The sequence below is a fragment of the Sceloporus undulatus genome, chromosome 1 (genome assembly GCF_019175285.1).
Source record: "Sceloporus undulatus isolate JIND9_A2432 ecotype Alabama chromosome 1, SceUnd_v1.1, whole genome shotgun sequence".
NCBI classification, from domain to species: Eukaryota; Metazoa; Chordata; class Lepidosauria; order Squamata; family Phrynosomatidae; genus Sceloporus; species Sceloporus undulatus.
The window spans coordinates 137,156,974-137,182,034 of NC_056522.1; the positions used below are offsets into that span (position 1 = coordinate 137,156,974).

The 25,061-nt window shown below is 41.2% G+C and overlaps 1 protein-coding gene across 2 annotated transcripts; it reads left to right on the plus strand.

Annotated features, from left to right (window-relative positions):
* Positions 1–469: 469 nt before the first annotated feature.
* FAM110C (family with sequence similarity 110 member C) lies at positions 470–24,277 on the plus strand. Of its 2 annotated transcripts, none has more exons than XM_042446520.1 (2): positions 470–1,925; positions 18,152–24,277. In XM_042446520.1, exon 1 carries the CDS (start codon positions 808–810, stop codon positions 1,891–1,893), a length of 1,086 nt encoding a protein of 361 aa, XP_042302454.1. In that variant the 5' UTR covers positions 470–807; the 3' UTR covers positions 1,894–1,925; positions 18,152–24,277. The 2 variants fall into 2 exon arrangements, with proteins under 2 accessions (XP_042302454.1, XP_042302453.1); XM_042446519.1 differs by having other exon boundaries at positions 19,037–24,277.
* Positions 24,278–25,061: the final 784 nt, after the last annotated feature.

Here is a 25,061-nt window from a genome sequence, read left to right on the forward strand (position 1 = left end):
TCAAGTCATTACCGACTTATGGTGACCCTAAGGCGAACCTATCATAGGATTTTCTTGGCAAGATTTGCTCAGAGGAGGTTTGCCATTGCCTTTCCCTGAGGCTGAGAGCATGTAACTTGCACAGCAGTAGATTTGAAGGGCAGAATAGGTATCCTATTGCTGTCTGGGAAAGGGCAGTGATGGGCTTGTGAAGTTTTGCTCCAAGCATCTGCATGCCTCAGCCTCTCCTGCAAGAAAGAGACTTCTGGTATTCTCCTTCATACACAGGCATTCACTGGCTGTTGCTGCTGCTGTTGGAGGAGGAGGAGGCAGCTGAAAGCATATGCTAAACAAACACTTTCATCAAGGCTTGCCCTTGCTAGAGGCAATGGTGTGTTGATGGTCTGAGCCACTCCTCTAACGTCAATGAGCCATCGGCCTCCCTGGTGATGTCAGAGAGGCCTTGGCTCCAGAGGGATTGGCTAGGTCTGGCTTGCAGGGGTTGGCTCAGCTGAAAGGTGAATGTGCAAGGAAGCAGCTGTGGAGGTGTGTGTGGTGTGGGTATGTGTTCAGAGTCAGAGTGTCTGCAGCAGGCACAGACAGTTGGGCTCTGTTCAGGCAGAGGAGTTTTTCTTCCTTCAGAAACTGATCAAGACAAGTCAGCAGCAGGGGCTGGCTACATGGGGAAAGCACCCTGGTTTGTCTTTTGCATGAGGACTGGAGCCACAGAAAGGCAAGAGGAGGAAGAGGAAAGAAGGCGGGAGCAGACTGTGAAATTTGGTTTCTTTCTCCTGAACTGCGAGTGAGTCTGGGACACCTGAATTTGATATGCCAACTGAAATCTCTCATGCTGAGAGAATGCATGCCATCTCTGGCTTCCATTCCTCGCTGACAGCACGGCTTCTCAACAAGGGTCCAGAGTACCTTCGCAAACAGATGGAGGCAGGCAACCCAGGCAAGAAGAGTGCCGTGGAAAGACTGGCAGCAGATAAACCCAAGTATGTCAAAAGTCAGCAGGTAATCAGGACTAGGCAGGAGCCGGTGGTGGTCACGGCACTCAGTTCAGCTTCAGAGAGCAGCAGCGAGAGCTGTTCTGTGGAAAGCAAGAAAGCCAACAACGAAGCTGAAGAGAAGAGTGCCAAATCTCAAGTTAACCACACTTTGGATTCTGGCCCTGCTCCCCTGGAACGTGGCCCTCCTATCGTGAGGCGCAGCAGCGCCAAGAGGCAGATCAGGCCAGACTCCTTAGTGATCTATCGCCAGAAATGTGAGTTTGTGAGAGGTCAAAGCCAAGAGAGCACTCGTGGGAGTTTGGTCAGAAGGCTATTCCAGGGCTCCTTCAAAGAAAAGCAGCTGGTTTCTGAGGCATCCAAAGCCATGGTCAAGGAGGATGTCTCCCCTGAAGCAGATGGGATTAAGTTGGTCAAAGAGGTGAACTGCAATCTGGCAGGGCAGACTGTACCTCCAAAGGCAGGTCCAGCAGCCATTCTCACCAGCAGGTGTGAGAATGCCCCAAATCAGACTGTGGCAACTTATGACATGAAGGAGGTAAGGCGGAAAGGTCTGCATCGCTCCCAGTCGGATATTAGTTCTCGGTACTCAAAATCGTTCTCTGAATTTGACACTTTCTTTAAATACTGTGGCCTTGAACCTGAGGTAATAGAAGACCTCGGCCAGGAGAACTTTTCTGTTGCTTCTGACAATTTCTCCTTTCGGATCCGAAGCATTAGCGTGGCCACATCAGACAGCGACTTCACGAGGCACAGTGGTGATGATGGACTCCTGGAAGAAGAACTCACAGAACAGGTCCCCACTGGCACTTCAGTGATTGAACGTAATGCTCGGATAATCAAATGGCTGTACACCTGCAAGAAAGCCAAGGAGGCAAACACCATGATGCAGGAGTTAGCATAAAGATTACTTCCTCCAGAACATGGTGTGGCCTGGTAAGTATTCCTTGTGTATTCCTGCATGGCAGAGGGTTGGACTGAATGGCCCTTGTGATCTCTTCCAACTCTATGATTTTATGATTCTAAATATTATGGATGGTCAAGCCTTAGAATGACACTTTTAGATGACCTTATCTGCCTTGGAATGTATGGAGGTAGAATCCTCCTCATTATGACTTGTTGCCTTCAAGGCATGGCAGTATGTTTTTGGTTTCAGGGCATGGCAGAGGCATACAATTTGAATGTAAAGAATGGAGGATCGTAAACAGTGTGTATAGGGAGGAAATATATAAGTGATGATTCCCTTGATAGGAACGAATTGGTGGTAAAGGCTGCATTTTGTCTTTCTAGTTTTACATTGCCAATATCATGAGTGAGTTAAACTACTTGATTCTCTGAAGCAGTATATCTTTTCTCCTTGTAATGTAAAATTCTTGAGCTTCAAACTGTTTTTTAAACCCATGTACTTTGCTGGAGTGAGATTAAAACCTCTGAAGAAAGTTAAATCAATATTTAGAGCCTATGTTTACATGTCGTCTGTGACGGGTCCCTCCTGACTGGTAAATGGCTTATTTACATCAGGCTGTGCTGTGCTAACAGGGAGCCTAGAAACTTACTTAAGCCTTAATTAGATATAATTAAGATAAAGTGAAGCAAATTGCAAAGGCTTGCTGTTTAAGGAGCTGCCTGGTCTGTCCACAGTTTCCTTTTCCTTACCTTTCCTCCTGCAAACCATGGTAAATTAAAGTGTTTGACAGCTTCTTCTCCTCTTCTAGCACACTTCATTTTGCTTGATATGATGAAGGATAGGACTCCTCTGATAGCACCATAATAGCTTGTACCAGCTGCTTACTGACATGTTATATTCTCTGATCTGAGAATTGGAACTTTTTTTGCTGCTTGGTTTAATTCAAATCGTTAATGGTGGAAGTTGGATAATAATGGCTGTATGCATGTAGAAAGTAGATTTTGATTGCAACATGATTACTGTAAACTTTACTTCCAAGTAAGCATGAAAAAACTGTTAGGCTCCTATACACACTTTCCTGGAAGTGGGGTCAAGTGTAATCCATAAGATTTAGTTCCAAACTACTGTGTTTATGATAAAGGTCTAGTAGCAACTGGTTTGTTGAGAGCCAGTGGTTGGAGGGCTGGACTACAACTCTGGAGACCAGGATTTGAATCCTTGCTTGGGCATGGAAATCCACTAGGTGACCTTGGGCACAGAGCAAGCAATAGCAATAGCAAGTACATTTCTATACCGCTTATCAGTGCACTTAAGCACTCCCTAAACAGTTTACAAAGTGTAAGCTAATTGCCCCAACAATCTGGGTACTCATTTTAGCGACCTTGGAAGGATGCAAGCCTGTCTCGAGCTTGGACCCTTTTGCTGGTCTTGAACTCGCAACTTTATGGCTTTGAGTGAGTAGGTGCAGTACAGGCATTTAACCACTGCACCACCAAGGCTTCTTCACACTCTCTCAGCCTCAGAGGGAGGCAAAGGTGAACTCCACCTCAAACAAATTTTCCCAAGACAACCCCATGATAGGGTCAACATAGAGTCACCTTGAAGGCACACATACATCATCATCAACAACAACTGGTTTATAACTGTAGAGATTGGAATGGAAAGGAAAACCCTTTAAAATACAAAAAGCCTGAAGGAGCGGCACTATGCCTTTGTATACCAGTTGTTGGGGACCATGATGAGGAGAGTGCTGTTACACTGACAATGTTTGTGGGCTGACCACTATATGAAAGTTAGAAAAAACAGGCCTTTGGTCTGATCCAGCAGAGCTCTTTAATGTTGTTTGGGAAGGGTTCACCCACTCACTTGGGCATTAGGAATGCGGATCACACAGTCCTTTTCTTCTCCATATGACTAGCTATGGTCCTTTCTCAGCTACAGGTGCAGGTGAGTCCAGACAATATGCAGGTCTTGTTGCAGTATTCCCAGTAGTCTTGGCTGTCTTCCTACCAATCTTTATGTAGCAATCATACCAATATTTCCTTGTGGATTTATGGATTGCATACATGTGTGAATAAGTCTGTTGTTGTTGTTGCTACTGCTGTGTGTCTCCAAGTCATTTTTTTTCTTATGGCGACCCTAAGGTGAAGCTGTCATAGAGTTTTCTTGGCAAGTTTTTTCAGAGGGGGGTTGCCATTGCCTTCCTCTGAAGCTGAGAGAGTATGACTTGCCCAAGGCCCAAGTGGGTTTATATGGCTAAACTGTGAATCAAACCCCGGTCCCCAGAATCATCTGTGAGGAATAGCAAATACAAGAACTGATTCAGTATAACAACTGATCAAGCCAAGGGATTAATTTATTTAAAAAAAAAGTTTGTGTGTGTATGTGCTTATAGTATATAAATATACACAGTCTTCAAGACAGGCTTCTCTACTGTAACATAGGCAGTTTGCAGAATCCAATGGTCAGTTATACATACTTTAAATCCTATTCAACAGGGGTTAGAATCATGCAGTTTTCCAGATGTAGTTGGATTGTAATACCCAGAAATTTTCACCTTTATATATTCTAGTTAAGGGCTTCTGGAATTTGTAGTTCAAGAAAATCCACATTATTTCCATGTTTGAACTAAATGGGAATAAAGCATCCATACTGTCCACAGTGAGCTCACAGAGGTATCGCAGCACGGAAGGGTGTTTTCAATGGGCTGATTTTCTTCCATTCATACTTTTACCAGGAAAAGGTGGATGTGCAGAGTTCAGATTGGCTGCACAACGTGCCAATTAAAAAGGAAAAAACCCTTGTCCCTTTCTGAATCACTGTTTCAAACTAAACAAACACTTGAACACTAACTAAGCTGTATTATCAGATAAGCATGCCTGGTAAGTACATCTGTAAGCATCCAGCAACCCTGGCTCCTTTGAGTTCACTGAAAGAACCAACTGAGAATCAAAGCTGCTGTTCAGAAGTCAACCATAGCCCAAAGAAAGAAGGACATGGAGCAGGCTGTATAACAGATCTTTCCAAATCTAAAATCCTATTGGAACAGTAGCTGAAATCCAACCTTATATTTAGATGTTTTGAAAATTGGATCTAGATCAGAATCCTACTTAGTGGAGCATAATGCTTTGCCCAGACAGTTCTGTGTCCTCCACCACCACTGCCCCACATGTGTCTCTTTTCAGGAGGGGTGCAAAGGGCTGTGGTCTAGCTCTTCAAAGGGCTTTAGAATATCACCTTGCACTCTGTTCAAAAAGAGGCATATGCACACATAAGCCACACTCATGAACACACATCATGAACAGGATTCCAGCCTGTATATGCTAGGGCATCAGAAGGAGGAGAATGTCAACCTTGTTTCTTTCCTTGTCGCCATCTCTGCACATGAAGAGAGACTCTCTGAAAGGATGAAACCTGTCATATGATTCTAAATGCTGGAAAAGCAAAACTGTTCAAAACTGTATGAAAAGGTTCAACAAATATAGAAGGCTCTACCATCTTAAGAAACTCTCCTTCTACATGTAGGGATCAATGGAAGTAGTAGTGGGGGAGAGTGTAGGGCTTGTATGCTTTCCTCTCATCAGGGGCCCATTCATACTGCCCAGTTATACCACTGTGATAACTGCCTTGGTTGCAACCCATAGAATCCTTGTCTTTATAGTTTAAGGAGGGGTGTTTAGAATTCTCATCTGCAGAGAGCTCCTTAACATGAGTCAACAGTGTAATGCAGCTGCTAAAAAAAGCCAATATGATCCTAGGCTGCATCAACAGAGTGCAGTGTCTAGATTAAGGGAAGCAATAGTACCACTCAATTCTGCTTTGGCCTCACCTGGAATATTGTGTCCAGATCTGGGCACCACAGTTCAAGAGGAATATTGACAAGCTGGAGCATGTCCAGACAAGGGCAACCAAAATGGGGAAAGATCTGGAAACTATGTCCTAAGACAGGCAACTTAGGAAGCTGGGTGTGTTTAGCCTGGAGAAGAGAAGGTTAAGAGGTGACATGATAGACATGTTTAAATATTGGAAGGGGTGTCATATTGAAAATGGAGCAAGCTTGTTTTCTGCTCCAGAGACAACAGGAAAAGAGATTCCATCTAAACATTAGGAAGAACTTCCTGACAGCAAGAGTTGTTTGACAGTGGAACAAGTTTCTTTGGGGAATGGTGGAGCCTCCTTCTTTGGAGGTTTTTAAACAGAGTTTGGATGGCCATCTGTCAGGAGTGCTTTGTGTTTTTCTGCATGGCAGAAGGTTGGACTGGATGGCCCTTGTAGTCTCTTCTGATTCTATGATTCATCTAGTGTCTTACCAAACTACAAACCCAGGATTTCATAGGATGTAGCCATGGCAGTTAAAGGGGAATTATAATGCTATGATTGTGCAGTATGCATGGACCCCATGTGTGTGTTATCCACCATTCTCAAATGACATGACAGTTGCCAGTGACTTTGACAACATCATTCACTGCATAGGGTGGGATGGGTGATCTACTAGCTTAGGGGAACTTGGCAGGCTAGCTTAGGGGGCCTTGGGGAAAAGGTGGGCTGCCTAAGGTAGCAGTCTCATTCCATATAACAGAAAGACTGGGCAATACCACAACTATATCATTAGCACAATTGTGAACCCTCTGGAGAGTAATCCTCTGTTATTAGGATGAGAAGGATTGGATAAGAGGAATTGGATGCTCTGTCTCTTCAGGAATTTGACACAGAGATCAGCACAAAGACAACTCATAGGGTAATGATGACAAATGACCCATTTGCCATCATTACCCTATGAGTTTTTTCTCTCTGTGCTGATCTCTGTGTCAAGTCTAGATGGATAGGCTGCTGCTGTTGTTGTTGTTGTCTACCTTCAAGTCATTTCTGGTTTATGCTGACCCTAAGGTGGACTATCATGGAGTTTTCTTGGCAAAATTTGTTCAGAGGAGTTTTTGCCATTGCCTTCCCCTGAGGCCGAGAGAGTGTAACTTGCCCAAGGTCACCCAGTCGTTTTCATGGCTGAGCCAGAATTCAAACCCCAGTCTCCAGAGACCTAGTCTAACAAACTATTACACCATGCTGCTCCCACACCATCCTGGATGGTGCTGGCCTCTAAATCCCATGTGCCCTAACCTAGCTATTGGGGAGGGATGATGGCAGTTGGAGTCCATCAACATCTGAGGGAGTCATAGATTCCCACCACTATCATAGAGAGACCTTTGCAGTCAGGTATGCAGATAAAAGGAAACACTTGAATTAAAAGGTGCATTGAAATGAACAACTGTGAAAAATTCCCCCCAAATGTTTAATTATGGCACAGTTCTCATGAAACAGGGCTATGCAAAGTGTTGTTTACAAAAGTAGAGCCCAAGCATCAAATGCCTCCCTTTCACAGTGAAAGACCTCTCCTGACTAAGGCTCTTATCTAATGGGCATCCATTAGTCCCCTTTCTTCCACTTTTACTATCTCAGACAGCTTTTACACCATGCTATGTTTAGGCTGCTGAGCTCAGTTCCCTGAAAATTGTGACCTCTAAACCCACTGCTGCTTAAGCTACTGATGCAAGGGGCCAGCAGGGTTTTTCTTCTGCCCAGAATGCCGGGAACCTGAAAGATATTTGTGCCCATTGGCTACAGATGGTCCTTTCTTTCCTGGAAACTGTCCACAGACCTTCAGCCAATAATTCACAAACTGGCACTAGCCACTGAAGAGACATTTTGAGGAGAACTCTTGTAAACTACTCTTTGACTCAAAATCCTTGGATTTTGTTTTTATTTCTATAAAGGTTTTCAGTCACTGTCAGGGCAGCTTATAAGACTTTAGAATTACAACAGTATGAAAGTTTTTTTTAAAAAGCAACAAAAGCAGAGGTTATGGGGAAAAACCTAATCTTTGCATATGTTTTAGGCAGTTTTAATCTCTTGGAAGCAAATGGAAACAGTTTAGACAAAAGGTAAAAAATATGTGGCCCTCCAGATGTTGTTGGGTTGCAATTCCCAGCTGCCTTTGCTAGCATAACCAATAGTGAGGGATGATGGGAGTTGCAGTTTAGCAGCATCTAAAGAGATACACCTTCCCTATCTCTGTATGCACATTGTGCAATTATAGCAGTTTGATTCAACTTTAACTGGTATGGACTGGAAATTATTGATTCAGCTATGAATGCATAACCTACTGTTAGACATTTTTGACTGTTTTGTACTCATGATCTCTATGTATTCCCTAGTTCAGGGGAGACATAGGGACTTTGAAAGTCTCCCAGTCTCCACTTATCAGGCAGCAGCTACAGCGATCAATGAGGATCTGTTCTGTCAATTGCGAAGCAGCTGACTGATAGTCTCACCCCCCTCCCTGGTGCAAGCCGTGTCCATTGTGCAAACAGTCTTCAGACCCTACTTCACTTGCACTAGGTTGCTCACAGGAAGAGGTAGAAACATCAATCAGCTACTTCCAAAGTGACAGGGGAACAGACCCCCATGGATTACAGCAACTGCTGCCTCATATTTAGGGATGGGGAGGCAGGATCAGGCAAGGAGTCACTGCATAGTCATTTAATTATGATGGTTACACATTCATAACTGTCCAAATCAATTCTGGCCATGGTTCCATCTTACAGAATCTTGGAGTTTGTAGTTTAGTGTGGTGATGTCATTTCTTTCTGTTTGCTAGAACACAGAGACAAAACCATGTTAGCCTGGAAAATCAGCATGCAAAGGAATCTTGCAGCACCTTTGTCACTAACTGAAAGAGAAGCTGGTAGCATGAGCTTTCCTAGACTTGAGCCTACTTCCTCAGATGAATGCTTTCATAGAGTTGAGCCTACTTCAAAGCCGTCGACCAGCATCAGATGCAAAAGACACACACTAAAAAAAAAGAAGAAGACCTGGGTTGTTCTTCTGAGCATATCCAGAGTCTACCAATTTGTTTTCATTACCAGAGCTGACCTAAGCTCACAGGACTTTCCCATTAATATCTAAACCTGGTTACTTCAAACTTTGTTCATGCAAAAGTCATGTTGTTGCTGCTGTAGATAAATAACTGGGAATCAGAAATCCATGCCCATGTACAATAAATTAACCAATAACTCCTACCTTATGTCCAACCTGACATAGAAAATTCTTGGCTATATTAACTTAGGAGAGTGTTCTGTTTTGGTCTGATAACAGAAACATTTGATAGCTTCTACACAGAAAGCTAAACGGTTAAATCTTCACACATATACTTTATCCTTAAGTAAGCAGAACTGAAGTGCCCAAGGCTGGATTCCCATTAAAGTCATTTTTAAGCCTTAAAAAATTAAGCCTCTTTATCTCTGTCTTTAGGGGAAACAAATAATAGAAAAAATTATCCTCCATCTGATATGGCTTTCACCTTTCTCACAGTAAAAACCCTCACCACACATCGCTTGCACATATAAGCTAAACCTTTAGATAAGTTTAGTTTAGTTTTCCTTGTTGCCTACTTTATATTTAAAAAGTAACTCCTGGTCAGAGAAAACCAAATTCCACACAAGGACCATGTATATTAGCCCGTCTCAAGTTGGTACTCTCTAGATGATTTGGACTACAACTCCTAGCATCCCCAGTGAGCCAGGACAACTGAAATTGATGGTGGTTTTAATCCATTTTAAAGCTGATCTACTGTGATGCATCAGCAAACTATGGCCTGTTACAGACTGCCAAAATAAAGCTGTTTCGGGTCTCTTTGGAGGCATGCTATTTAAATGACGTGTGGGTCCTAAGAGTCCGGCGGTTGTGCCAAAGCCACACTCCATTCCTAAGCACTGGAGTGCCGCTTTGGCGCAGCTTCCGGATTCTTAGGGTGCATGCATCATTTAAACAGCATACTTCCAAAGAGACCCGAAGCAGCTTTATTTTGGCAGTCTGTAACAGGCCTATATCTAGGTTCATAATAACTGTGATTTTCTATGGAAATTCATCCTATGCCAGGAAACAAGAATATTCATTCAGATACAGTACAGTACTAGCTTTCTATGGCTGCATCTGCACTTCATAAATAATCCAGTTTGACATGCTTTAACTGTCATGGCTCAGTCCTATGGAATTCTGGGTTCTGTAACTTATTGTGGCACCAGACCTTTCTGATAGAGAAGGCTAAATATCTCACAAAACGATAAGCCCCATAGCAATGAGCCATCACAATTAAAGTGGTATCAAACTGGATTATTTCTGCAGTGTCGATGCAGCATCTATCATGAAAGTGTCCCTCCAAAGACATTTCAGTGTCTGTTCAGAAACAAGTCCCACTGATTCAGGTAAATTTATGTCCCTGTCAAAATGGACAAAATTGCAGCCTGTTATCTCCTGTAGGATAAATGCCTAAACTAAACAGCTGTTGCTACTTTTGACAGCAAACATGAACATAAAAGTAATTAATAATAACATTCTTGTAATTAATTTTTTTACATTAAAGCATAAAAACCAAACTATATTATGTGCATTACATGATAAGGGATGATGCCACTTCCTCTTGAGTTATAACTGTAACTTTTTAATTGCTTTAGTAGCTACAGAATTATGACTATTCCAAATGATGGACAAGGAGTATTACATGGTTCAAGTGCTGAACTTTAAGGGAACAGGCCAGCATCTTGTTGTATTCCAATTTTAAAAAAAGAAATTATGGAGCAACAATGATATTGTATTTTAAGGAAATTGAAAGGTAGAGAATTACTTTAAAAAAAACAACTATAACCACAGTGTTAACTACCTGGCCCTTTAGAACTAGAACTGTTACTATTTGCTTTTAAAAGTAACCTTTTCACTCTTTGTATGGGTGATACTGAATCACTACAAAGCCTGTGTGAAGAGTAGTTAGTGTGTGAGATTATGGTCCATCGGGCACAGATTCTGTTGTGCCACAATGCTCATGGGTCAATTTGTACTTCCTCACAACTGGGTTGTGTGGGATGAAAATGGGGGAGAAACAGCTATGTAGGATACCATGTAGTAGGCTTCAAAAACAGTCTTCCCATTGGAATTAATAGGATTTCAAACTCTGCCCCCAAGTGTAGGTTTTTATGGGGTATATTTTCAGAGGTGTTCACAATGCACCAGACGGTCTACCAGAAATAATACAATTGCATCCCAAGTTTGTTCAGAAAAATGTCCCACTGAGCTTAGTGGGGGCTAGTCCTCATTTTTTGAGTGCAGACGATCGCAGTCTAGGTTTCTTTTTCTTCTTTTCTTCACCCCAAACTCTTCTGACAACACATGAAGAACACATGCTGGGGCAGATATATAGGAGCAAAGGCATATTAAGAAATAATAGGAGAAAATCTGTCCCTAAACACATGTTTGTCAACTGATTGACAATTGCTCAAATGACACAGCATTCCCCCTTGCATTTTAAAAAACTTCTGATGTTGTCCAATCTAGGAATTTGGAACATGGGCAGAAATGGGGGTCTGCTCTTTGATACAGAGGCAGATCTTTGGGAGAGCAGATGTAAGCCTTAAGTCAAAATGAAGTGCCTTGTTGTTGCTGACTTTATTTATACTCCACCTTTCTTCCCTAAATGGGACTCAAACTGGGATACCTTATATTGAAATGAATGCAATATAATTAAAACATACAAAAGATTAACATTTAATTAAATGATTAACAATATTAAAACAGTTTAAAGCATACCCTTAAGAAAGATAAAAAGAGGTTAAAATAATGGAGACAGAATGCATATTTGTAGCGCAGCCTCCCTTAATGTAGTGCTCTCCAGATGGGTTCAACAATAACTCCAACCATCCCTACCCAGCATAGGCAAGTTTTGATCTGGTTCAGACAGATTGTAAAATGATGGTGCTGGTTTGTCTTCCAGCACATCTGGAAGGCACCAGACTGAGGAAAATTGTCGCAGAGAAATAAAACAGCCAGTGCTGATGGATGAATGCCTTGAGAAGCTGCCATCCTTCAAGGTGAAGTGAGCTATGGCAGGCATCATGACAAGGAAATAATAAATTTAGGCAGAAATTGCTATCTGAAAGTTAGGGCATGAGATTTTTCAAATGTTGGAGCAGAACAAATGTATTACTTTTCAGATAAAAGGATGGCAATCCAGAGGAGAATTTTTCTACCTGGGAAGAGAACAGAGTGGGATTAACTATTCCCTAAAAATAGTGCAGACCAGAGATCCATACATTATTATCTTTAAAATGCCTATTCCGTTTCTGTCTTGCTACCCTTATATTATCTGGTAGGTGCTCCTGTATCAAATTCACAGAGACATTTTAATTAATGTGCTGGTGACCTGCCCAGTACAAATGGCAACAATTCCAAGAGCTTGGAAAGTTATTTTAAAGAAGAAACCACTATAATGATGTGATAAAGCCATCCCACAGTCCCAGAGTATCTCATCTTCCTGCTGCTCACTTAAAGGTGCCTTCGGAATGTCACTATATTCATTCTTCTTAAAAGAAGCTCGGAAGGGAGGAAGGGAAATAGGGGTGATGTGATGTGAGCACCAGCAGATCAGGGTAAGCAGTAGCAGGTTCACTCAAGAAGTGTACAGTACCAAGCAAGCTCACAATGTCCAGATAAATTCTCTGTCTCATCATTTCATTTAACCCAAACAACAGAGGAAGCCTAGCTATAGAAAGAGGACGGCAGGGTGTGAAAGAAGAAAGAGAATTCACTCTATGGGGCCCGGATAATAGGACTAGGAAGCAGGGCTTTGCAGTCTTGACCTTGAAGCCTTACTAAATCCTTTTGTAGGAGGCTCGGTTCCTTCGAGTGCTTATCGCCAACTCCCAAACCGTATTAAAAAGAAGTTGTTGATTTCTCCGAAGGCAGAATGGCATTCACATCAGTCTTCTATTCTGAGACCAGCACAGTAGCCTGTTGCTGCAAAGGTTTTCTTTGTGTTTTTCTGCTGCCCATAGTTCAGCCTCTTCCAGAATTAGAACCTAAAACATCAAGTCGAAGGCTTTCATGGCTGGCATCCATAGTTTTTTGTGGGTTTTTTGGGCTATGTGGCCATGTTCTAGAAGATTTGCTTCCTCTAGAAAATCTTCTAGAACATGGCCACATAGCCTGAAAAAACCCACAAAAAAACTATAGAACCTAAAACCTTTCTTGCTTTTGCCACTGGTGCAGTGCTTAGTCCTTGTTCCTCCATTCACACCAACATTCCCATTTTTAAAATACCTAAAATGTCAATAAGTACAGAGTTTGTCATCTGTCTGAATGGAACAGTGAATAGATGGAGAAAAGGTAAACCAGTGGCCCTCCAGGTTTAGCTACAGGAGGAGCAAAAAGAGAGAATTGCTCCCCAAGTACGAATGCTGCCCCCCCTCATGAAGTTTTTCTTCAGTCGCCAAATTTCTACTGTTGGAGAGACTGAGGCACTGAACTCATATTTGCTATGTTTGCTTTACAGAAGTCAGTTTGCTTGCCCCTGTTCTTTGTGTACCCAATCTATGTTTCTACATGGTCTAATGAAGTATTAAGTTACTGCAATGGTAGAAATTTGGGGACTGAAGGAAAATTTCATTGGGGCATAATATTTTTGGAGATGGGTCTATCCACTTCTGGTCCATTGCCATCTAAAAGGCACTGAGTTGGGAAAAGAGGGGACCCCAGACTGGCAATGGAAGAATTCAAACAGTGTTGTCTACTGAACATCCTTGATAATGCATAACAAATTTTCTAATGTGGAGTTGAAGGCTTTCATGGCCAGCATCCATAGTTTTTTGTGGGGTTTTCAGGCTATGTGACCATGTTCTAGAAGAGTTTCTTCCTGACGTGTTGCCAACATCTGTGGCTGGCATCTTCAGAGAATGCTGACCAAATTTTGCTGAACAAATTTTCTACTGACAGATGTGAAGTAAGAGCTTCCACCATATGCCAAGAAGAGAGTGTATTCATTTGTTTTTATCCTTATTAACTGAACAGGCTTCCATCAAATTAAACACATTTGGGTTTTGCTAAAAGCACAGGTGCACTTGGCAGCTTACACAAATACACACTCACACCTAGCTTCTTAGTCGGGTGATCTCTATTAATATAAATGACAAAGATGCCCAGCTGTAATTCCTCATGGTGTTATTTGCACCATCGATTAGTCAGAGGATGAGCCATTGGGGAAGCAAAGGAGTCACACACCTGCGGCTCGGTAATCCATGCCTCCTTTTGCAATGCTGGGAACTTCCTGCCATGCAACTGACACATCCTTGACTTCCTGAAAATATTGGCTCTCGACCAGAAAGCAAACAGAGATGCCTGTGCCTGTCAACAGCTTTATCTGACCTGTCACTTTTGAAAGAAATACTGCTAGCAGACAAGATCATAACTGTGGCTGGGGACTAGGTGCTTTTTTTTTTTAAAAAAAAACACCCTAGGGTGGAAGGAAACCCTCCTTATTACCTGATTAGATGAGCTTGCATATGAGTTTAACTTCAGCTCTAAAAAGATGCAAAGGAGTGCTGATTCCAACCGTGTCTGTAGAAATGCTTCAGGCGTTGCTGAGGTTTGTTCAGCACATTTGGCTCTTTTCAGATTATTTTCTGGAGGTGCTGCTTGTGTGCTATAATTAGCTGATTAAGGTTTCCAGCAGCCCAGCTATCGGGAGTCACATAATTCCTCCTTTTTAATTAACAGATCAAAGTGCAAAAGCATGGGATGCCATTCAGTGTTCTGACAGAACAAGCTTGCACCAATGGGGCAAGGTGTGTTATGATACTGCAGCTCCGAGAGAAGGCAGGAAGGAAACACTACCCTTGACTCAGAGATGAATCATACAGCTCCAATAAAAAAAGCAGGGCTGTGTGGGAGGGTCAGTGGAGACTAGTTGTGGTGATCTCTGTGGAGGTGGTAAATCTTTTCTGGATTTCAGACCAAATATTAAAGGTGCCATTCTAGGAATGTTTCAAAAAAAGTAGCTGTGTTTGGGCATGTCTTAATGGGCCAGTTGCAGTGGTGTCCCCCTGCCCTCACACAAGGCCAGAGACAAGGTCCATACATCCTCCTTTTTCAGGACCTTCTGTCCAGGAGGATTTCCAAACTGTCTTCCATTTTGAGCATGACTGAGAAGCATAAATTTATATTTATGTGAGTGTTTTTTAGCTTTTATTTTTCCTGAATGTCCTAGATTTTTATGGTGCCTTATCCTCCTTTGTGGTTATGACATTTGGTCATCCTGGCCAAAGGCCCAAATTGACTGCAGACTGTCCACATGTGAGAAGGGCAGTCCCACAGTGAATCTGGCCATCCCTCCCTTAATCTGCTTTTAAGAAAAACAAAACCCTTTGCTTTGGATTTTGACTGAAAATCTGGAACACGCCGGAGTGATGCTGCATGGCTGTCTCCAATGTCCCACAGAGCTGTCACTGCTGTGAATTGCTCCTCTGAGGTCACAGTGAGGGGCCCAGTCATATGATCTACACTGGGTGCTTTGTTTCTGGCCTCAGAGAGTGATTGTTGTGACAGCAGAGCATTCTGACAGAGAAGGCTAAATATCTCTCAAAACTACAAATCTCAGAATTCCATAGCATTGAGCCATGGCAGTTAAAGTGGTGTTCGACTTGATTATTTCTGCAATGCAGACGCACCCTAATGCAACTCTATGAAATTAATGAGGATAATTCTATTTTATTCATTGGATAAAAGTTTATGTAAAAATCCATTTTAAGAATAACTACAAACAGATGGTGCTACTGCCAAGACAAAGGGTGCATCTACACTATAGAAATAATGCAGTTGGACACCACTTTAAATGCCATAGCTCCATCTGACAGATTCCTGAGATTTGTAGTTCTACAACATCTTTAGACTTCTCTGTCAAAGAATGCTGGTGTCTCACAAAACTATAAATCCCAGGATTCTGTAGGATAGAGCAATAGCAATTAAAGTGGTGTCAGACTGCATTATTTCTACAGTGTAGATGCACCCATAGAACATGCTATGCATTCCCCTTAACTTACACCCACAATTTCCCTCAAAGATGCACGATGAATGGAGAAATCAGAAAACAAAATTTGATGCCAGCAAAGGCAATGGGTGTGTGTGCGGATTTAGCAATACCTTTTAAGCTGTGACAAGTCATTCATCATGTTTAATCCCCTATAAATAGCACATGTCATACCTTTTCCCATCTAAAAATCAATGTTGATTATCCTCAAACTGACCTTTGCTAAACCACCACATCAGTCTGTTGAACTGTTTTACCACGAGACTGCATGTGTGGAGCTATAATATATATGGAACTGTAATAAATCTGCTGTCTTGATCCTCCTACCAAGTAGTAGTGAGAAATTTTCCTACCTTTGCTGCTTTTCTCGATTTTTGGTAACTTCAAAATATGTTAGTAATCCTTCCTCCTTGGAAACCTGTCACAGGTAGCTAGCTCACCAAGTGGCTATGTGCACTATGTAGAAAATTACTGGTCGGTGAATATATCTCAGTATTTACTTGTTACAGCATTTTAAGAATGTGACCTTTTCCATGCCAGGCCAGGCATCTATGCGGTGCCAAGACAGACTACACCTGTTGATTTTCTCCCTGCTCTCTTAAAGGCACAAGAACCTTTCCAAACAGCAAGAGAAGAGGTGTTGCAATAGTTTTGTCCACCATGTGCTATGGAAGTTAGAGTAATTCCTATTGAATAAGCATGTGTGCATGTGTATTTTTAAAGCAGGACGTCATCATGTAAGCTTAATTTTAACAATAAATCTTTCCCTTTGTGTAAATTGCCTTTGAGTGGGAGGTAGTCCTCTGCACCTGCTGGGAATGCAATACATAATTGCTGAAAACCCAGACACATCCCACCCACGTGGATGCTAAGCCTCTATTTGCAAGAGAGCTGATAAACAGCAGTTTATCGCCATAAGGCTGAATTCTACTCTGCAGTAATTAGCCCCAAATGATTGGTGGGTTCTTCCCCTGCAGTCCCAGGCTTTTGAGATTCGTGCAAACTGGGACCCTTAGTGCATTTTCCACCTCCAGTTCTGTGCTTCACCTGGTGGTGTTTAAACATTTGCTTTTAATTACTAGATCATAGATAGAGGTGAGCCAGCGTGATGTAGTGGTTTACATATTGGACTTTGACTCTGGAGACCAGCGTTCAATGCCTGGCTTGGCCATGTAAACCCACTGGGTGACCTTGGGCAAGTCACAGCCTCTCAACCTCAGATCACTGCAATCGCAGACCCACTTTGAAGAAACATGTTAAGAAAACCCCATGATGCATTTGCCTTAGGGTTGCCTTAAGTTGGAAATGACTTGAAGGCACAACAAGATAGACTGATAGATGGATAGATGATAAATAGACAGAGGAAAAAAGATAACAGACAAGAAAATGGGAACAAAGGGTACCCTCTTCCATTCCTTTCGTCTTTGCAGGAGTGTACAGATTCTTTTGGGGATGTCCCGATTATGGAATTCATCTCCTTAGAGTGACAGCAACATGGATGTCATATCAGCACCCAGTAAAAGTATGGCTTTCTATCAGGGTCTTTGGGGTCGAAAGGCTTTCATTCAAATTTGGGCACATGCATTGTTTTAAATTGTTGTGAGCTGTTTTACATGGTTGTAAACTGTCTCCTTTGAACTTGTCAAACAGTTTAATATGTTTTAGTTGGTTTTTTAATTTTTTATTTACTGTTTTAACTTTTTTTAAAAGCATTTAAATTATTTTATTGTAAACCACCCTGAGATTGTATGATACAGGCAGAATACATATATCTTAACAAAGAAAGATATATTAAGGAAATAGAGTGCAGGTTCAGTGTCCAAGACCAGGAAAAGGTGGTGGCTTCCTTGATTTCATGCTTGTCGGCACAAGTTCTGGGTGCAGAATAACTACTTCAAACAGGCACTGAATGAGGCCTAATCATTTTTATTGTACCTCATTTGAGTACTGTATGCAAATCAACTCTAAAGAATAACTGACTGAAAGAATAAAAAAGGATGTTAAAAGAAAAGGAAAAGAAAAGAGAGGAGCCATTCATCAGAGATTGCGTGTGGTTTCTCTGGTGTAAACTGAGGTTCTTTGAAAGAAATTTAAAAACAATGAAACAGAACCCAAAGCTTTGAGCTTTCAATGGGCCAGAAGCTTTGCCATGAATCTTTTATATCCTCAGCTTAATATTTCATGGGATGCTATTATGACTTGTAAAACATTGCATGAATAAATAAAACAGATCCTTGCAACACTGGAAATCTATTTAGTTCAAATGAATGCTAATTAAGATGGCTCTAAAAAGCAATTTAAGCCTGCCTTTTTTTCTTTTTTCTTTTAAAAAAGAATTTTCTTTTATTTCAGTAGGCACTCATGTAAAGTTAAATTAAAGACCACCTCCACCAAAAGTGTCAGATGCCTCGCTATTCTCATGATTTCCATGGATTTATGTTGCATCTTATTCTAATGAAGAGAGAATTCTGGAATAAGCACACAACCACAGAAATATGCAGCTCAATCCTAGATGAGGTTACTCGGAAACAAACCCTAGTCTGTTTATCCCTATTTAGGTATGTAGGATCAGTGGTGGCTGGTGACGTCAATGTCAGTGGGATGTTGGGTCAACTCCAGATGTTAAGCCAAACCTGGAAAGAGCTATCCAAAGTGCTGGGTCTATTAAGGGATAGGATTTCCCATGCAAACAAAGTGATGCTCAAAATTCTACAACACAGATTTTACCAATATAGAGCAAGGAATATCACATGTCCAAACTAGGTTTAGGAAAGGAAAATGCACTAGGAATAATATTACAAACATATGTTGGTTAATGGAGTGCACCAAAGAATTTCAGAAGAAAATCAGCCTGTGCTTTATAGACTATAACAATGGCTTTGATTGTATACCTCATGAAAAAAAGCAATGAAATATGAAGATGTCCAGCACAGCCATTTCAGTGGGTAGACCTCTAGTCAGTTTCCCAACCCTTTTCAAAACAGTTTTTAAAATATATATCTATAAAGAAATGGATGGGGGGGGGGAATCCAACAAGAAACAACTATTTAAACAGGGAAACATACAAGTATTTTTTTTAATGCTTCCAAAAAGGTAGGTTGCCTGAAGTATATGGAGATGAGGAAAGGTGATCTGGCTGCTTCATTGATCTTTGGAGTCTGAATGTCCAATGGCAGCATTTCAATAAAATGTCATCCTCTCTTTTTCTCAATTTCTCTCTCTATCTTTTCTTTTTAGAATGGAAGACATTCTGTGCTAAGCTAAACAGATGGACTTGCCACAACCATTTCTAGAACTCTTGCTCACCTATGCAGGTTACAACCTGGGAAACAGCAATTCCTCGTTGAAGACTGAAGCTGGGAATCAGTAGAAAAATCAGGCTTCATCATGACCAGAATATGTAGAACTGGAAGTCGCTTCCCCTCTTAATTCCATCACAAATGCACAGAATAGGACAGTGGTGTTGATCCACATATGGCTTTGATGCACATTCGTTTAGAAAAGAAGAAACAGAGATCATCTCTTAAACTTGAGAGCATGTATACAGTTAAGTGTACTGTAAGAAATGTATGTGTCCATTTTGTGGTGTACAGATATATGGGATAGAAAAATGCTATGATTTGTTTCCCAAGCCATGTATACATGTACATGACTTCCTAATGTGTGTACTTATATGTGGGCAAAATAAATACTGGCTAAGATCCTGATTTTGCTCCTGCCAACAAATGGGGGAAATTGACTTTACTTCCCCCTGTTCAGACATCAAGCTCCTAAAAATCTGTTCCAGAGTTGAAAGATCATCAGGAACAGCAAGGAGCTTCAAGGAAAAGGGAAATGGGTGAAAATAATCTTAATACCCGTTCCATCAGTGGGATCCACTGCTAGAATTTTATTTTGCTCATAAACAGTACACTGTATTCTGTTCACAGAAGACCAATTAGAATGAGATCCAAGCTGTTGCCCAGTCTTAGTGGGGTATATACACCTGGGCTGCCCAATGAGGTTACCTTCACCTTCATGTCTAACAGAAATGAAGACAAAATTGTTTTTCTGATCGATCACATAGCAGTCGTGTGTGTGTAATGGATCTCCTACATGCCTTTCTTTAAAAGAAGGTAAAATGGGGAAACTAGTATTCATAACTACTATTTTTAAAAAAGGGTTTTATCCAGCAAATCTTACTCTGGAAAAAAATTGGCCAGCAGAATGAATAAGATTATACAGCTGCCCATCTGTTTTTGCAGGGGATCCGTTCTGGAACACACACACTGCAAAAACAGAAATTTGCATATATGCAACCCCAATTGGCTTGAATAGGGGTGCTCTTTTGTGGGCGGCTGCAGGCGCATGCCATGGGCACACACCCCATTGTTTCCTCTCCATTTCTCACTTGCTTATATGCAAGGGACGCAGATCTCAAGTCCACAAAAATGGAGGGGTGACTGTATATATATTGCCTTAACCAGAATCAGAATACTGTCCAGTCTCTATCATACTACTTCAGCTTGGTTCCCTCCAGGTATTTTGGACTGTAACTCCCACAGCCTTAGCCAGCTTGGCTAATGTTCAGGTGTTTTTGTTGAGAGCCCACAAAAATACCTGGAGGGTATCTCATTGGTGAAAGCTGTTTTACACTGACTGGTAGTGGCTGCACAGGATTTCATGTAGTACTTTATGATAGGGGTACAGCCAAGGGCCTTGAGAATCCAAAACATGTGCCTTGCTTCCAAGCTACAATCTTTCCCCATTGTTCATGACCTTTCATTTCCCACGCTCCTTTCACATTATGAGACCATCCTGCCCCCTGAAAAACCGATCTTGGAAGCCAAGGAATCTTCCTAAACGGAAACCAATGTGGCATTGGAAATTTATGTGGACAAGTAAATTAATAACCTCCTCCTTTCCCTACATGGCAGCGTTTGCTGCTTGTGCACAGGAGCTAACTAATCATAGGGTAAGATGACACCAACCAGTAGTTCAGAAACAAAGGGACCAAGATCACTGTTAAAGAATGGCAATGGTTTAATACACACACACACACACACACACACACACACACAGAGAGAGAGAGAGAGAGAGAGAGAGAAGGTGGAAGGCAGAAGGCAGAAGTCGGAAAGCAAAATGTTGGTCTAAACATGCCTGCAGGCATATAACTGGGATAGTTACAGTGTCTGTAAAAAGATGGCTTCTGAGTACGGTTTTCTAAACAAGGCCTCCTCCATTGCCACTTGGGAACAGCTGTCATTTCTGTAACAGCAAACAAATGCAAACATGTCTTTTCCTGATCTCTCTTTCATACATACAACACACACACACACACACACACAGACACTATCTTGGTTTGGAGGGAAGGAATTCACATATTTTGGATAAATGATGATGATAATGATATTTCTACTAGTACTACTGTACTACTGCTGCTGCTACTACTTGTTTTTGTTAATGATTATTGAGTAATTTTGATGCTTATCAGAATTACTGTAAGCAAAGAAAGAAAGAAAGAAAGAAAGAAAGAAAGTAAGTTTCAACATTCCATAGATGGTGCCAGTCAGTAAGTCCAGGCATGGCTGGCATGCTCAGACTGGTAGTACAGAATGCAATTCATGTTTTAAGACTGGCATCAACTATTATGCCTGGCTAACACTGACCTATCACTTCATCATTTTAGAAAACGGTTTGATGTTTGATTCATAATTCTTGACAGGAAAGCTCTATTGAGACCGCTTTTGATGATGGTTTCATGAGAAGCACAAGTGTCTTTTATTGTAAAAGAGTATTCCCGAGATACATCTACTCTATTCAGTATAAAGGTTAGACTTTTTCTGCAGAAGGCTTTAATCATATTGGCCATATATTATCTATAGCAACACTGTTACCAGGCCTCTATAAATATCAGTTGCTGGGGAAAGAAGCACCCATTTCCTGTTTTGTGGGTGTTCACATTGGTCCCTGTAGAAGGAAGATGCTGGACCGGACAAACCTCTTGTCTTATGCAGCAGAACTATTTAAAAAGCAATCTGAACTGCTTTAAATAAATCAGGAGTAGGAAATGTGTCATCCTTAGACCACAAGCACATCGTTGTGGTTTGCTTTCAAGTCATGGCTAATTTATAGCAACCTGTCCTAAGGTTTTATTGGTGTTATTTGTTCAGAGGGGGTTTGTCACTGCTTTGCTCTGAGGCTAAGAGGGATTCCTAAGGCCACCAAGTGGATTTCCATAACTGAGCAGGGATTTGAATTTTGCTTTCTCAAGGCATATCACATTACAAAAGTAAGATGGGATGCACCAAGATAGAAACAGTTTTCTGTTTACCTCTCCGCATGGCCTTCTATTCCCAAGGGAGATGATTGTAAAAGCATGTCTTTCGTTGTGCTGAAAAAAATCAGTTTGGCAAAAGGCATGCTTTCACGTCACTCCCCTTCTGGAGTCTCCTAGTCCAACACTCAAACAACTAAACCATGCTAGATTTAACTCCCATGACTTTATTGTACTCTCTGTAGATAGTGGTTTGAATATAGGATGTAGACTCTGCAGATCAGGGTTTGAGTCCCCGCTCAGCCATGGAAACCTACTGATGACCTTTGGTCATACACTCTCAGCCCCAGAAAATCGCATGATAGGTTTACCTTAGGATCGCCATAACTCAAAAATGACTTTAAGGCACACAAGAACAACAGCAAACTTGATCAGGTCTGAAAGCCAGAGAGACAGGCTTGTTGTTTCCACTGCTGTTGCAGTATAGTACTGTGATAGCTAGCCAGTTCTCAAGCAAGTACTGGAAGCTAATGAAGTAGCATGGAACTCCTCTTCGATTCTGATTTGTGACCAATAAGCAATGAAGAGATATTTCCTATTGATTGCTGTATTATTCCAAACAAAAGCTGAGCCTGAAATATGGAAAATGAAATAAGCACATAATGAGCACCTTTGTACATCTTTTGTTGCTAGTCTTGTAAATTGTACATATTTTATAGAGAAGGATCATCAGAACACCCGAAACAAGTGACGTTTGTGGGTTTTTAAATGATACACTGCACTGCTCAAACCATGGTAAGCCCAAGAAATAGCCTAAAGCAAAATATACAATCACGCCCCCCCCCCAAAAAAAAAAACATATAGAAGACAAAAAACTGGTATATAATTCTCTCTTCAGCATGACAACTTAGTGAATTGTAGCCCTAATTCCTTGCTCTGTTCTTGAGGCAGCCATTCCAGTTTGTTTTAAATATATTTCAGTGGGAGGAACTGATCTCCACATCAGGTCAGTCTCCACATGAGGTCAGACTCCATTTTGTGCAGATGTTCTGTCTGCTAAGATCCAATTGTATGGTAGCAAGTTGGGGGGGGGGAGAGATTTCTTATTTTAATTTATTCCAGCATTGGAAAGCTAAACCAACACTTTAGGTGCTTATAGATATGTGTATATAAATATAAAAAGTGTGTGTGTTTAAAAATGTATGTAATGAATTCTCACTGTATGTCTTTCAAATTTGTTTGATCCTTAGAGTGTCCCCCCCCCTTCACCCCCCTCAAATAATGTGATGGTGTTCAACATTATACTTACTGCCTAAATGTCTTTGAGAAACAAGTACAATCTTCCACTGCATTTAGTCTCACTGCATCTCTGTCATTAAGACTGATTCCTGCCTTAGACAAAATGATGCTACCATGATAGGACAGTTAACCAATGGCATTGGTTTTTTTTTAATCACCAGAATCCTATATGACCTGTTACATTTTGTAGATTTATGTATGCCTAGCTATGTAGAAGAGGCACTAAGAAGGCCTTTTACTGAATTGCAAAGATTCATAAGGAGAAACCAGGAGGAGCATCCAATGAGCATCAATGTGTGAGCACTCTTGCTGGCTTTGCTAGGTAATAGCATCAGCCATCTACTTAATAAGGAAGTTGCACAACTGCACAATTCAAATTCCCACAGAAGTCCATTACAAAGACTAAGAACCATTTGAAAATTCAGAGGTAGAAAATGCAGCTAGATGGTCACAAATCTCCCTGTCCCTGGTTTATGGCTGAATGGCAAATAAATTATACTGGATGAATGATTTCTATTACAACTGTCAGATACTTAGCCACAGCTATTTTCTTCACTGTGAAAAGGATGCAGTATGCACTGATACAGTTTTATCAGGGAGAAGGTGCAAAGTCCAGGTTCAGGACAAGACACTGATATTTGCAATAAATGCCCTGTATGACCCATACAGTATAATGTAAATAATAATTACAGGAAGCAAATATGTCAAAGTTGTTACATAATGGCTAAAAAGGGTTGTTAAAGGGAATGCACGCGCACACACTCCAAAATGTTCCTAAGGACATGTCAATGTTTGGCATTTCTAGGAAGAAAAACAGACATGGTTCTAATGGAAATTCGTGTTCTTATGGTTCTGTTAATATTTCTTTTCTTTTCTAAAAAACCTATTTTATTTGTATATAAAATAAAAATATATACACTGAATGAAGAGTTGGACATTCTTTCTTGAAATGTTCCAAAGAGAAGACTATGTATTTGCTGACAATTGTGGTAACCAAAAGATAAGCTGAATTTTCCTGCCAGTATAGATGCACCTCTGCTTTCCATTTAATCCAGATGCTGTACCTCAGTGGGAGGAGCACAGGGCCATAGGCCCCGCAAAAGTTGTTATGTTGCAAGTTATAACATTTCTTTCCTCAGTGACTACACCGGCTCATTGCTGGGGGTTGACATGTGAAAACCCATACTCTGCCCTTCGTTTAGCATAATCCTAAATATCCTGGTTTTGAAGAAAGTCCCACTGACTTCAGTGAGCAAGCCCTATACAAGTCTTTTTAAGAAGACTTGTATAGTCTTATATTATAAAACAGTTGGAGAGTAGCATCTCAGTAGAGAAAATTCCATATGATCCAGCGCCTCTCTTTCTTGATTCATGGAAATGTTACCTTTGGGGGACTAAGCTTGCATTATATGCTGGCTGGGGCCTTCTGCAAGATGTAGCACCCAAAAGATTTTTAAAAAAATTAAACTCTGCTTTGATGATGCCAACTGTGGGGTTTATTGCTTTACACTTTTAAAACGGGACTAGGCCGGTTTAAATGCTGTGCCTACCTCCTGTTGCATTTTGGGATTTGTAGTTTAGGCTCCTATGAATGGTCAAGAGAATGTCAGAAGATTGTTTCTAGATTAAACTAACAAATCTAATCCAGGATTCTAATCCAGCCATCTCCTTACAATGTAGCCTGTTTAGATACTTCTGGGAAGCCAC

Coding starts and splice junctions, on each gene's coding strand:
- FAM110C (XM_042446520.1), top strand. CDS start 808: ATGCCAACTGAAATCTCTCATGCTGAGAGAATGCATGCCATCTCTGGC.